General features: G+C 46.4%; 2 protein-coding genes across 3 annotated transcripts; one reads left to right on the top strand and one right to left on the bottom strand.

Moving 5' to 3' along the window:
• The first annotated feature begins 828 nt into the window (after nt 1-828).
• LOC125527392 (serine/threonine-protein kinase SAPK4) lies at nt 829-5,329 on the top strand. Its single transcript, XM_048691902.1, has 9 exons — nt 829-1,260; nt 1,403-1,477; nt 1,963-2,064; nt 2,147-2,200; nt 2,429-2,521; nt 2,608-2,700; nt 4,344-4,448; nt 4,552-4,650; nt 4,754-5,329. Exons 1-9 carry the CDS (start codon nt 1,141-1,143, stop codon nt 5,102-5,104), a joined length of 1,092 nt encoding a protein of 363 aa, XP_048547859.1. The 5' UTR covers nt 829-1,140; the 3' UTR covers nt 5,105-5,329.
• Nucleotides 5,330-5,993: 664 nt separating this feature from the next.
• On the bottom strand, nt 5,994-11,534 carry LOC125527391 (probable ion channel POLLUX). 2 transcript variants are annotated; one of them, XM_048691899.1, is made up of 12 exons: nt 10,280-11,494; nt 10,122-10,190; nt 9,413-10,024; nt 8,800-8,982; nt 8,630-8,689; nt 8,334-8,537; nt 7,937-8,185; nt 7,698-7,796; nt 7,423-7,617; nt 7,154-7,246; nt 6,799-7,062; nt 5,994-6,592 (listed from the first exon to the last, which is right to left on the bottom strand). In XM_048691899.1, the coding sequence occupies exons 1-12, from the start codon at nt 10,856-10,858 to the stop codon at nt 6,374-6,376; spliced, it is 2,826 nt and encodes a 941-aa protein (XP_048547856.1). In that variant the 5' UTR covers nt 10,859-11,494; the 3' UTR covers nt 5,994-6,373. The 2 variants fall into 2 exon arrangements, with proteins under 2 accessions (XP_048547856.1, XP_048547857.1); XM_048691900.1 differs by lacking the exon at nt 5,994-6,592 and having other exon boundaries at nt 6,800-7,062; nt 7,154-7,230; nt 10,280-11,534.
• Between the last annotated feature and the right edge of the window lie 3,288 nt (nt 11,535-14,822).

The raw sequence follows: 14,822 nt of genomic DNA, 5'->3' as shown, positions 1-14,822 counted from the left end.
GATAAAGAGAAGAACGAAAATGAGAGCTTACATAACCATGGTTATGTGATGAGCCAATGGTGTTAAGTGTTATCAGATTTCAAAGCTATTTAACACTATGCCCGTGAATTTGGGATGCCAGCTACGAACATGTAATGCCTCACTTGATGTCATTCTTTAGTGGTTAGCTTCGAAGTCTTTGGACCTGGGCAAAATTACACAAAACTACAGGACTCCTTGAGGGGTTTTCTTGAAAGTTTGGATGAGCTCTTCCTACCGTTGGATTCATGATCCAACGACCCACGGGCTCCAGGGCTGGAAGCACATGATCATCCTCTTCCCCCTACAACCACAATATTACTCCACTACCTAGTTCACAAAATCAGCCGGCTAAGATAACACAAAGATACGACAAAGTGAATATCAAAAAAGAAAAAGATACGATAAAGTAAAGCCGACATGCGACGCTGTGATCTGATTAGTACAGCATTAATTATACCCAGTGGGATCATTCCTTCGATGGAAACAGGTATTCATAGCAGCAGGATACCAAATGGATGTTTTCCCGTTTTTCCCCCTCCGGGATATTTTTCCGCCGATCAAACAGCGCAAAGCTCCAGCAGTAGCGAGCCATTTTGGACGCATCGAAACGAATCCAGCCGCGAACAGGAGCCAGCCAGGCGGCAGGCAGGCGGGGTCCGCGCGCCACGCTGCGTGACGCGGACCCGCCGACGGCGTGGCCCACCGGGCAGCCCCTCCGCCCACTCCACCTCCCCACCCCCCCTCCCGCCTGGCTCCTCCTCCACCTCGCTGGCCGCGCCCCTCCCCCCCTGGGTATATAATCCTCCCCGCGACACACGCCCACGCACCGCCCCCACACACGCGCCACCGCAGACGCAACCCGCGGCACGGCCCAGAGCCAACCTACCGACCCAACGAACGAGGCACGGCGCGAGCCCCCACCGCACCGCACCCTTCCGCAGCCTCGCCTCGCGCCCTTCCGCCGCCGCCGTGCCCTCCGTTCCGTCCGCGGCTCCGGCCGGCAGGCAAGCCGTCGTGGGTCCCACGGGGATCGTGCGCGTGAGGGAGGAGGAGGCCGAGGGGCAGGGGCAGGGGGGCGCGGCCGGCGACGCGCGGGGGGCGGAGGGAGGGAGGGAGGGGATGGAGAAGTACGAGGCGGTGCGGGACATCGGGTCGGGCAACTTCGGGGTGGCGCGGCTGATGCGCAACCGCGAGACCCGCGAGCTCGTCGCCGTCAAGTGCATCGAGCGCGGACACCGGGTTCGTTCGCTTGTCTTCCTCCCCCCGTCCTCTCCGTTTATTTATTTTTGTGCTACATACAAGGAGGAGTAATTGGGCTGGCTGGCTTGCTTGTCCGGCGGGAGGAGGATTAATTACCGTTTTGGGGATCTGTGCCCTGCAGATTGACGAGAATGTCTACAGGGAGATCATCAACCACCGCTCGCTGCGCCACCCCAACATCATCCGCTTCAAGGAGGTTCGTGCAAAAATTCGTCCACATGGGCCAATTCTCTCTCTGTTTTTCAAAACAAAATTTTCGCGTTTCCGAACGCAAATCGTTTGGTGTTCACGGGGTAGGAATGGCGCGGGTGATTTTTTTTTTCCTGTAAAAAATTCTCCTAACTGCATGTGGTGAGGAATCTTCGATTGCTACCTAATGTTTGATACCTCCCTTCCTTTTCCCCCTTTCCTGATTTCGCTTTACACAAGCCCCTTGTATATTTGTGTGGTTTGGGCGTGGATTCTCATGTTACAGATGCATGTCGCCGAGAGGCACCTTCTCCGTGGCAATTATTCACCTGAAACATAAAGGCATATCTTTCTGTTTGCATTGCAATAGCACAAACTTTTGATGGAAGAAGGAATCAGATTGTGCTTTTAGCTTTATTTACTTGTTCCTTATCACAACCACGCGTCCACACACATGATTTTAATTAGTTGTTCTGGGGGGCAATTCTCCAGGTGGTACTGACGCCAACAAATCTTATGATTGTCATGGAGTTCGCAGCAGGTGGGGAGCTGTTTGAGCGAATCTGTGATCGTGGGCGCTTCAGTGAGGATGAGGTCTCGTGATTTATTCCTCAATTTTATAATCTTATGGATTTGGGTGGAAGAGCAATACTTAATCTGGTTTTGCTTCACGCAGGCAAGGTATTTCTTTCAGCAGTTGATCTGTGGTGTGAGCTATTGCCATCACATGGTACGAACACGCAAGCAAGAGTATTGTTATAATAATTTACATTCAAATCAGCAGCCCACTTTCCTGAATCACAAATGACTAGTGTGCCTAGTGTTTCACCTTTCAAGTTTCTTTTATGTTTCACGGCTGGTTTCACTGTTAATCTTCTGCAGTCTTATGTATGAGCCAAGATGTAGTGTACTGTATTTCTATTAACTTGATTCTCGGAACAATCTTGTCATATACCAGCAAATATGCCATAGAGATTTGAAGCTGGAGAACGTTCTCTTGGATGGCAGTGCAGCTCCACGGCTCAAAATATGCGATTTCGGCTACTCCAAGGTTGTCCCTGAACCCACATATTGAACCTTCAAGTTATCGATGTCTGTAAATTCTCACAGAAACTGTTCTTCCCATTTCTGGATCAGTCATCAGTATTGCATTCAAGGCCCAAATCAGCAGTGGGGACGCCAGCATATATTGCACCAGAGGTGCTATCCCGCCGTGAGTATGATGGAAAGGTGAGTTTGTATTTTTTTATTGTTTTACATTTACCTTATCTGGTTTCTGTTAGTCCTTTGCAAGATAATCTGTTAGGTCATTAGAACAAACCTCTTTTCTAGGCATTGTATGTGCAAATATCTCTTTCATCTTGTGGTTTTCACATGAGAAATATAGTATGCAAGTTTTACTCATGATTTCACTGAAATTACGAGTATTTGGGCATTCTGCCAAGCCTTCCTGATTGGTTAAATAGTCGGTGCCTTGACACTATTTAAACTTCTCCATTGAAACCATTTAGTGGATGCACTTGCGTCATGATTGTGACGTTACATATGCTTGGCCCCTCAATTTAATCAAAAGGCCAGTTGAATGACGGGCACCCCAAGGCTAAAGGAGTACCTTCCAAAAGCTTGCATTATCTAAAAGCAGGGAAAAGATTTTAGGAAATACCTGATATTTGGCTTTATTTATTAAATTGTGATGGGCAATACATTATATTATATTTAAAAATACCACGAATATTGGACAAACAGATTATCTGAAATTCTCTTGGCAAGCTTCTGTTTGATGAGGAGTCATTGTCAGCATGAGGTGCTGGAACATCTTCTGTTTGGTTTGTCGAGGTAAGATGTACAACAAAGGATGTTGACATCGGAAAAGTGGAGTGGGCTATTTGGTGAATGCAGACCATCCATCCACAAAATAGGTTCTTATCCTCTAGATTCTACATGTTTCTAGATATGGTTCACCTTTTTAACTATTCATGGAGTTTTTGGATTCTAGTTTCTTGTTCAAATCATTTTATCGCAAATAGGTAGGTAGGTTTGCCTGGTAACAGAAGTAAGTCCAGCTCGGCCCCTATCGTGGCAAATTTTCTGCAGCCTACTTTCCTGCCTTGCTGTTTGCTTCTATTGAATCCATTGTATTTTATGAAGTCTAAATTTTGGAGCATGGTAAATGCATGCAAGGATGTCTAATTCCTGTCCACATTGTAGGAAATGTGATGTCATGGCTTCCTTGATACAAAGATGCACTGTATTGGCATATATTATGCAAATGTTGGGCTGTATTCCATAGCTTTTCACGGGAATGGAGAACTGTAGCATTGGCATGCCTGTTTCACTTAGTTTTTGCCATGTTGGTGCTTCCCTGATCAACCCAGCGACTGTGGGAGTGGTGGGTGGATTCATACACGTGACTATGCTCCATCAAATGAAGCCAGTTATTTTGCTTTAATCATTATTCATGGCTACCGGGGCTAGTATAATTTATAAGTTGGTTTTGCTGATCAAGGCGATGGTCCTTGTGGTTAATTTGTAAGTTCAGTATGCTAGCACACTGAAACTTCAACAACGCAAGGAAGAACCTTTAGGCTAAATGAATAATGCAACAACAGAACAGAAGTACAAAACTGCACTAGAACTGCATCATTAGGATGCTTTATCTTGACACTGCAGAGTCAACACAATTTTCCTGTGCGGTTACTGAATCTGAAGTTTAGTATCACAGTAAACCATGCTAATCATAGTCACATAAGAGATTGTCAGATGTCGGTCCTGAACTTTGTATGTCGTCCTAATGGATATTAGCTAGTATCTAGTGACATGAGACTATTCTTCAGCTATATACTAATTAGCAGCAATGGATCTTGTTAATGTAGCTTGCAGATGTGTGGTCTTGTGGGGTGACTCTTTACGTCATGCTTGTGGGAGGCTATCCATTTGAAGACCAGGATGACCCCAAGAATATACGCAAGACCATTCAGGTGACATTCTAGAATTATGCGACGCAGATTTATCCTATTTTGGCTCACAGTATTTCCTTTTGCACGTCAAATGACCCTCATTATGGCCACTCTTCATCTACAGCGAATAATGTCCGTGCAATATACTATACCTGATCATGTCCACATATCCATGGAATGCCGACAGCTTATGGCCCGTATCTTTGTTAATGTCCCATCGAAGGTAATGACCTCAATCTGTATCTTTCGCCTTCTTCTTTTTAGGAAGTCACCATGTTTCATAGCAAGTGACATCGCGTTGACGTGATAATCTGAATGCTGTCCAGAGAATCACGATGAGGGAGATAAAGAGCCACCCATGGTTCCTGAAGAACCTGCCAAGGGAGCTCACAGAGACGGCGCAGGCCATGTACTTCAGGAGGGATAACGCCGTGCCTTCTTTCTCGGAGCAGACTTCAGAAGAGATCATGAAGATCGTCCAGGAGGCAAGGACCATGCCAAAGTCATCCAGGCCAAGCTATGGTTGGGGCGATGAGGGTTCGGACGACGAGGAAGAGAAGGAAGAGGAAGAGAGGCCAGAAGTGGCGGAGGAGGAAGAGGAGGATGAGTACGACAAGAGGGTCAAGGAGGTTCATGCAAGCGGAGAGCTCCGCATGAGCTCGCTACGCATATCATGAAAGTATGCGGAGTAAGTTACCTGTAGATAATCGGCCTATCGTGGAACTTCTGTGCTCAGTGGGATATGCAATTTTGTGGAAGTTTGCTTCTGTTTGGTTTTGGTTCCTGTAACATAATTTACATGGGACAAAGGGGGCTTGATGAATGCTGTAATATTTGGCTCTTGACAGAGAAACTTATGTACATATAAAGCGTATGCTTGTATTCCCTGTGATTGGGAGAAATGGCGCTCCTCAGGCTATCCAGCGCTTCATGTTTAAAGCTTGAAGTATTGCCGACGCATTCTGTGGTTCGCCCTAAAACTGGCAATTTGTGCTACAAGTGGGAGTTGTGGTGGATACACCCTCTTCAGAATGTCCCTGGGCTACTTCTGGTATAACAGTTAGCACCACCAACCCATCCAACCGATACCAAATACTCCTACCAGTTGGTGCAGCCATCTCCACGTGCTGTGATGACCGCAAGCACCACCTACAGCTACAGCTCCTAAGCTGGTATCATGAGGCACTTGTCTTTCTTTCTCAACTTTGCAGAGGCATGCCAGGATTCAAACCTTCTTAATTGTCTCAACAGTCAACGAGCTAGCACCATCACATAGCTCCGATGATATGCTTCTAGCACGGAGGTGCTCTATTTCACAGTTGCTTGATTTGCAACTGAATTAATAAGTCTCAAGAGAAAGTAGAAGAACCAAGATGCACTATGCAGAGGTACAGCTATGGTTAGATAACATCACAGGGGCCTTCACAGAATCACAGGTCATACTGCATGTCCTCTTTCTTGGAACATCAACGCAGCATAGCAAAAGTAAAAGAACAAAGATGCACGCTGTTTAGCTATGTCTAGGTACAACTACAGGAGCATTCACAGAATACTCTGCATGTCCTCTTTCCTTTGAACATCAACACATCATGGCATATAGCATATCACGGATTCAATAATTAGCTGCGAGCTTACAAAATACAACATGAGTCACAAGCTATTCCTACTGCATTGACCCACTGTACTGCTTATTTACTCATCAGCAACAACCTCTGGCTGGGGCGCCGAAGTTACCTACGTTGAGGTGAACTGAATGCTACGGAGACCACAGGAACCGACATGTACAGTGCCAATGTCTCGGGTGAGATGAGATCACAACTGTACTTTCACATATGCTTTGCCCGGTTATCTTCTCTATCAGCTAGCATGGATTAGTATTGTACTATTATTACTATCATAGTATACACTTGCGCTTCAAAAAAAGTGAGATGACATTGTAAAACTAGTCAGTCACCTTTCGCGATCACAACAAACACGTCGTCTAGAGACCACTTCTTAATCTCCGACTTGTGCTCTGGATTAATGATTGCCTCATCGGTGTTGGCAAGCCGGTAGCCGATCACAATCTCGTCTCGCTCACGAGCCCTCACCATTATGTCCAGGAAACTCAATTCCTCTTGTTCATACAGGTAAAACTCAGCAGACCGTATGCACATCTCGTTGCCCTGTACCATAGGATTACCACGGTCAGATCTTATGCAGGTCACTGGGTAGTTAATTTTTAAAAACTATCATCTGGTACGACATTAAATAGAGATGCTTCAAGTCATTGTTAACTGGTAAGTGTGGCTTGTACACATAGATTGTGGAAAAAACATGTTATTGCAATATTAAAGCACAACTCAAATTATGTCACAATTTAGATAGTTACCTCCTCAGCAAAAAGTTCCTCAAGAACTCTGTTGATTTGCTTGTCTTCTGCTACCATTGCTAATGCCATACTGACAAGTTCATTTGACAGGACGTAATCGCTGATTTTGGAGACAGATACAAGGTTTCTAGTTCTTGAGTCCAGTATCTCACTGATTATTATTGATTTGTCCGATGCATGCTGCATCTTCCGAATCCAGGAGCTGTGAGAGAAGCCATTGTGATGTAGAGGTGATTTTGACTCCTTCGACGGAAGACGTTTGGACTACAGAAGAAGGTACACATCAGTAATGCAGCGGTCATCTACCTATGCACTGTCAGTTATATATGCTACAGCCAGGCTGCTTGTTGCTCACCTGAACATCACGAATTAGAAGAAGTGTAGCTAAGGACCGTGAATCCGATTGTACAATGGAGTCCTCCACCGACTCATCTGCAAGAATTAAAATCTGTGGTTTCAAAGTTAGCAATGGGTGTATTTCAGCATAGGTAAACTGAGTAAAAGAAATGCGAGCCAAGATGACGAACTATTTTGGACAACATTGACGGTTCCATAAAACAATCATTGTTTGAATAGAAACGTTCAGAGTACTACATTTGTCTCTATGATAGGGCATATACTCACAGAATCAAAGGTCTCAAGAGGCAAGCTTTCTAAGTGCCGCCTGATGACAGCATTCCCTTCTTTGTGTACAAGTTTAATGTTTGTTAGTCCAAGAATATCCATACCACCGTCAGTCAGTTTTGTCTCCCTCGCCTTCTCTGGCACCTCATTGAACATCCACAATTCAGAACCTGGAGCAAGAAATGCTTCTAGAACCTACACAACAGCACCAACATTCATATCCAAGATGTGCGTAAACGTACATCGATCCTGGCAAAATGCACAGGTTAACTTACCATTATCATATCATGGATGTCACGTCGCCAACCACAGAACAAAATTTTCTCTGGATATTTAGGCGGGGTGGGAACGTTAGGTAGAAAACCCTTATGCACCTGGCAAGAAATAACATAGATCAAATAAAAATCTAAGTGAATAGGATTTTTTTTTATCTGGGCAGTATGACTGGCTTAATGATAGTTGGTACAAAGAGACTAAATATTATACAACATTAAGCATAGCTCAGAAAATTAACCTCTGGTAGAGGAGCAGGTGCATAAGTATCATCATCTTCTGCTATAACAAGGATTTCATCGCCTTCTCTTAAAACATAATCATCATCCGGATTCATTAATATACTTCCAAATCTTGACGCAAGCTTCACTCCGCAGGGCACAGCATCAGGGAATGAGATTAACACATCCCCAAACCGCATGCCATCCAATTCTGGCCATCTTTTTATATAGAATTCTGCATTTTCAAATCCCAAAATATCCTCCCATATCTGCAAAAGAATATGGTGGGTTAGCAATCATGGATACATCCCGGGCAAAAATACAGGACCAAACAGCATTGCAGTTTAGTATGCTAGGCTCAAAGATTTTGTTTCTTTTCTTTCTTACTGCAGAACCAAGTGTTACATCGAAATGTACCTGTGCCAAGCCAGGTTGGAGTGCACACTGTATCATCAAACGTCCAATGACATCATGGGCAACAACTGTTTCAATTAGTTCACCTCCAACCAATTTCACTAAAGGTTCATTGTCAAGGTCACTCATCTCTACAACAATATGCCCCCTTAAGCCCTCTTTTACTCCAGTCAGGCTCAGTACGACACGCAAAGCTCGTGCATCACTCTGGGGGGGAATGGAGAAAATGAACGTTGGGCAAATAATTATATGAGCTGTCAACCCCAAAATAGTAAAGGTGGATAGAAGAAAACACTAACTTGGTCTGCATTTTCATCAGATGCTAAAACAATAATAGCACGCGCTTTGGAAACAGAAACCTGTGGGGAGGAAAGGACATTTCAGGTAGATATTTACATGACACATAGCATGAAAAGAAACCATCCAAGGAGTGTATTCATAGTGGAGGATCAGAAGAACAGCTCGGTACCTTCTTCAGATCTGCTAGGATTAGAGGACTGCCGCTTCTACATATTACAGATGTTCCCATGAAATCAAATCCTAGCTTTCCTATGTCCATCTCCATCTCTTCCTTGTCTCTTTCTGCCAGGACAACAACTACACCACCACCAATGCTTTTATTGGCTATAGCCAGCTGCTTCAGAAGAGAGCCCTGCTCCACATAGTGAAAAAAGTAGTAAGCCAGTTGATTCAGTCTTTATCAATACCAAAGCAAGCAAATAAACCTCAGTGCTCAGTGCACAACTTCCCTCGGTAAGATTGGAGGATAATGTACAAAATGAAGTGCATAAAGTGACTAAAAATGGTGAAAAAAGACCAACATTTAACTTCCGAAGTTGGTTTGTCTAAAATGGAATTTAAAATACAGACTTAAGTTTTGAAAGCATAATGTGCATTGAATCCTTGAAAATGAAATCCTACAAGTCAGCATACATTAACATTTCTTACAAACCTACTTCAGAAACGCACTACTAGGGGATCGTCAGGTTCTATCACAGGACGCTTTACTAAGTTATCTGCTGCCTGACTGATTTGTTACTTATTAGTATTGATACTCAAGCAATATTTCACCAGAACATTACCAGCTTGTCGCTCCATCCGAGGATTAGTATATGGTTGACCTCTATCACCTCACTTTTCCCCTTACGCCAAGAATCCACCTTCTCCGATATCGCATCTGACACAAGCCCGAGCATCGTGGCAAACACCAGCATGCCACCGGCGCTAATCGACACGGACACAATCCTTGGACCGAGGCCAACCTGGTCAGCATGGTTTCCTGAATCTGCCACAAAAGTCCAGGAAAGCCAAAGAGCCTCCAGGAACCCACTGCCACTGACAGAATACAGCGCAATGCCGCCCGAGGCAATGAGAACTACAGTGGCGATCAGGAGGGCAAGCAACTTAGCATACGGATGCCCTGAGAAGAACACATCAACCTTGTAAGCAATCCTCTTCTCGAGAGGCACTTCTTCCTCGGTGCTTCTCGTCCTGCTGGAATTTTCTTTCTTTCGCCGCAGCTGGTCAGCGTATTTAAAAAGGAACAACGGTATTGCCAGTGCAAGCATCGGAGCTAATTTCCAGCTCTCAGAGCTAACAAAGCCGGAACCAGGGTCCCCAAGAACCCAGGATGTCTCGGCAGTTTCCTCACTGTCCGCAGCATCAGCACCACCACTGCATGATCTGACCTTTTTCTGCAAAAATGCAAGTGCTTATAAGCTGTCAGAGATATCAGTTATGGTGAAACCAACTGGCACCACACAATTTTGGCAGGTGAAATAGATAGGTAACCTGGAGCCCCAGCACTTTCATCCACTGCCAGAAAGCCAGGGAGGAGCTTGTGACGGTTACGACCAGCAACTGCAAGCAATAAATTCACGGGGGAAATGGACCAGAATAGTAAGTCAGCTGTTGCAAACAAGGCTGGAGCTTTAAATGGCATTGCTTACTAGTAGGAGGCAGTAGGGAGAGAGATCGAATCGGCGAGCGCGCGGCGGCGGCGGCGGGGGCGAGAGCGGCCTCCTCTCCCCGAGCAGCGCCGACTGCTTGACCACGGAGGCCAGGGACTTCTCCTCGTCCCGCTGCGAGGCCGCCACCCTCCGCGTGGTGGCCGGGTTGCCGCTAGGGTTCCGGCGGGCGGGGGCAGCGGCGACGGCGGGCGGCGGCGTCTGCTGCTGGCGCGGCGGGCGCGGGCGCGAGGCGTGCGGGCCGAGGAAGGACGGGTAGCACCAGTCGCGGTCGAGCACGCCGGCGTTGGGCGCCGCGTGGGAGGGGTCGTCCACGGCGACGGTGAGCCGCCTGGGCACCTGCGGGAGGGGCGCCGCCGCCGCCGTGGTGGAGCGGCGGGCGAGGATGCCGCCGTCCCTCCCGCCTCGCCTTATCTCGGCGGAGGCGGCCGCGGCGGCGGAGCCGGCGATGGTGCGCGATTTGGCGAGCTGCGGCCGCTGCGCGCGCGGGGCCGGGTCGTCGCCACCGCCTGCCGCGCGGCCGGCGCCGGGGTCCGCCTCGCCGCCGTCGCTCTCCGCCATTAGCGAGCCCGAGCTCGAGCTCCCCTCCTCCCCCCGTCCGGTGCTCGCCCAGCTGGTGGTGGCAGTAATAAGCCACTCCGCGGAATTCTTCCACTTTAACCACGTGATTAGTTATCCCGGCGAGGCCGAGACAGGATCGGCAGACCATGGCTAGTGGGCCGGCCCCACCTGTCAGCCGCCGTGAGCGGTTAGTTGACCGTGACTGCGGAGTGGGCGGGGCAGCGGCGGCATGTCGTAGCTAGCTCGGCGGAGGTGGTAAACATAAACAGCGCAACAGTAACCGCGGGAGAGGAAGGGGGCGGCGATCGTGGCGCCGTGGCGGAGGCAGCGCACGTGCGGCGCGCGTGGGCAGCCGCAAAGGCAGCCGGAGGCCGGAGCACAACACCAACAGCGACGGATTCCCCGTCCCGTGCCGTGATCTGATCTCTCCTCCTTTTCATTCCCGCGCGTAAACCGCCGGACCGGGCCTGGGTCATGTGGACCCAGTGGGGCTCGGGTGATCCGGTCCGTCCGCCTCTCCACTTGGCGGCGAGGGCGCCGGATCGCGGCCGTCCGTCGGCGAATCGCCGGGCCGGACGAAACTTTGCCGGCCCATGTTATTGTAGGGGGAAAAAAGGAAGTTTAGTTAACTGCTTCAGCTGGCGGTGTAATTTGTGTTGGCATGAGAGCATGTGCTCGTGCGTTGTTAATTTCAGGACAGAACTTTCCATCCCTGATTGGAGCAGTAATTCGTTTGTTTATTGCAGCGGCACGTATGGCACGGCAACAGGGCACATGTCCTCGTGTTTCTTTCAGGTTTGCTTGCTTTCTTGCTAGCCTAGCGAGCATCCAAGGAGCACACAAGTTTTTTTTTCCTTTTTAGTTCGCCCTAAAAGAGTTATTTTTCCTTCAATCGTCCATTTTCCCCTTTAGAGAATACCGTTTGGCAATCTGTGATGTGACGGAGAGAGTAATTACTAGTTTTTCCAAAAAAAAACAACAACATGTCTCTAGTATCTTATAAATTGGAGTTGTCGGCGGTGTTGGTGGTGAGTTCTCTCCCCCGCGCCACCCCAATCTTCCTCATCCATATAGAACCCACCAGACCCTCCAATTTGATGAGAGAAAAATAAAATCACATCTTGCAATGGTGCTCTCATCGCTGCCACACTTACGCAAGTGCAGCGTTGGCTACTTAATTGAATTTCTTTTCCTTAGTATTAAATGATGCATTGCTTCTTGTATACAACTACAATGCAATTTGAATCATTTTTTGTGGTAGTAATGCACGAACAATGAGCTAGTCTACTAGTAATAGTAGAAACTACTCAACAACGAGATACAAGCGAATACAGTGTGACCCTTCTTTTGAGAAAAAGATAAAGTGAGATCCAAACTACCACATTTTTGTACATAGAACCTACACCGGCCTGAATCGCCTTCAGGAGGCTTTATACGGCATGTGGGTGGATGATACGTCTTCAACGTATCTATAATTTTTTATTGCTTCATACTATATTATTTACTGTTTTGGACATTATTGAGCTTTATTATCCATTTTTATATTATTTTTGGATTAACTTATTAACCGGAGGACCAGTCTAGAATTGTTGTTTTTTTTTGCCTATTTTAGGGTTTCGAAGAAAAGGAATATCAAACGGAGTCCAAACGGAATGAAATCTTCGGGAACGTGATTTTCTCACCGAACATGATCCAGGAGACTTGGACCCTACGTCAAGAAACAAAGGAGGAGGCCACGAGGTAGGGGGCGCGCCTACCTCCCCCAGGCGCGCCCTCCACCCTCGTGGGCCCCCTGTTGCTCCACCGACGTACTCCTTCCTACTCTATATACCTACGTACCCCCAAACGATCAGATACGGAGCCAAAACCATAATTCCACCGCTGTAACTTCCTGTATCCACGAGATCCCATCTTGGGGCCTGTTTCGGAGCTCCGCCAGAGGGGGTATCCATCACGGAGGGCTTCTACATCAACACCATAGCCTCTCCGATGAAGTGTGAGTAGTTTACCTCAGACCTTCGGGTCCATAGTTATTAGCTAGATGGCTTCTTATCTCTTTTTGGATCTCAATACAATGTTCTCCCCCTCTCTTGTGGAGATCTATTCGATGTAATCTTCTTTTTGCGGTGTGTTTGTTGAGACCGATGAATTGTGGGTTTATGATCAAGATTATCTATGAACAATATTTGAATCTTCTCTGAATTCTTTTATGTATAATTGGTTATCTTTGCAAGTCTCTTCGAATTATCAGTTTGGTTTGGCCTACTAGATTGATCGTTCTTGCATTGGGAGAAGTGCTTAGCTTTGGGTTCAATCTTGCGGTTTCCTTTCCCAGTGACAGTATGGGCAGCAAGGCACGTATTGTATTGTTGTCATCGAGGATAACAAGATGGGGTTTTCATCATATTGCATGAATTTATCCCTCTACATCATGTCATCTTGCTTAAGGCGTTACTCTGTTTTCATGAACTTAATACTCTAGATGCATGCTGAATAGCGGTCGATGAGTGGAGTAATAGTAGTAGATGCAAGCAGGAGTCGGTCTACTTGTCTCGGACGTGATGCCTATATACATGATCATACCTACATATTCTCATAACTATGCTCAATTCTGTCAATTGCTCAACAGTAATTCGTTCACCCACCGTAAAATACTTATGCTCTTGAGAGAAGCCACTAGTGAAACATATGGCCCCCAGGTCTATCTTCATCATATTAATCTTCCAATACTTAGTTATTTCCTTTGCTTTTTTACTTTGCTTTTATTTTACTTTGCATCTTTACCACAAAAATACCAAAAATATTATCTTATCATATCTATCAGATCTCACTCTCGTAAGTGACCGTGAAGGGATTGACAACCCCTTATCGCGTTGGTTGCGGGGAGTTATTTGTTTTGTGCAGGTACTAGGGGCGCGCGCGCAACCTCCTACTGGATTGATACCTTGGTTCTCAAAAACTGAGGGAAATACTTACGCTACTTTGCTGCATCATCCTTTCCTCTTCGGGGAAATCCAACGCAGTGCTCAAGAGGTAGCAAGAACAATTTCTGGCGCCGTTGTCGGGGAGGTTCGCGCAAGTCAAGATCTAACTCCCGACAACGAGCCATTTCTGGCGCCGTTGCCGGGGAGTCTACGCAAAAGTCAATATACCAAGTACCCATCACAACCCTTATCTCCCGCATTACATTATTTGCCATTTGCCTCTCGTTTTCCTCTCCCCCACTTCACCCTTACCGTTTTATTCGCCCTCTCTCTCTATCCTCCCTCTCTTTCTCTATTTGCCTCTTTTCCATTTACTTGTCGTTATGGCGAGTCCTCTATCTTCTCCGTTGTCTCCCGAGAATGAAGTTCTAAATTTTAAGCAAAGGGAGGGAGAAAATCTAAAAGACGCCTGGTATAGAATTTGCAATACTCAAAATAGATCTACCATGAAGCAATCTACTTCCGCTCTTCTTCGCAATTTTTATGTAGGCGTTGCTCCTTGGTACAGATATGTCCTTGACACCATTACCGGAGGGAATTTCTTGGGTAGCCACACTTTTGATTCTTATAATGCTATGATAGATTTATTTGGCTCACCACCTCTTTTGGTTAATGGAACTGTATTAACTTTGGAGCATGTAATGCAAAGGCTCGAAATTATTGAAAATAAGGTTGCTACCGTAGAGTCAATGGAAAATTTGGATAAAAAGATCCACAACCGAATCTCTCAATATGGATCTAAAGTAGGAGTCACTTTGAAAAATATTAAAGAGAAGGAACCCATAGTTAATGAGAAAATAAATCAGGATTCCACTAGAATTGATAAACTTGAGGGTATTATTACCAACTTGGGAACCGCTTTTTCTTCCGTAAAGAATACTCCAAGTCCCCATACTAAAATTGCCAAGCTTATGTATGTTCCTAAAAATAAGGGTGAATCCTCTAGTAAGGAAACTGCGGACCTCAAATCTATAAGTATT

The sequence above is a fragment of the Triticum urartu genome, unplaced genomic scaffold, assembly GCF_003073215.2.
Source record: "Triticum urartu cultivar G1812 unplaced genomic scaffold, Tu2.1 TuUngrouped_contig_377, whole genome shotgun sequence".
Classification (NCBI taxonomy): Eukaryota; Viridiplantae; Streptophyta; class Magnoliopsida; order Poales; family Poaceae; genus Triticum; species Triticum urartu.
This window is presented reverse-complemented; position numbering and strand designations above follow the sequence as displayed.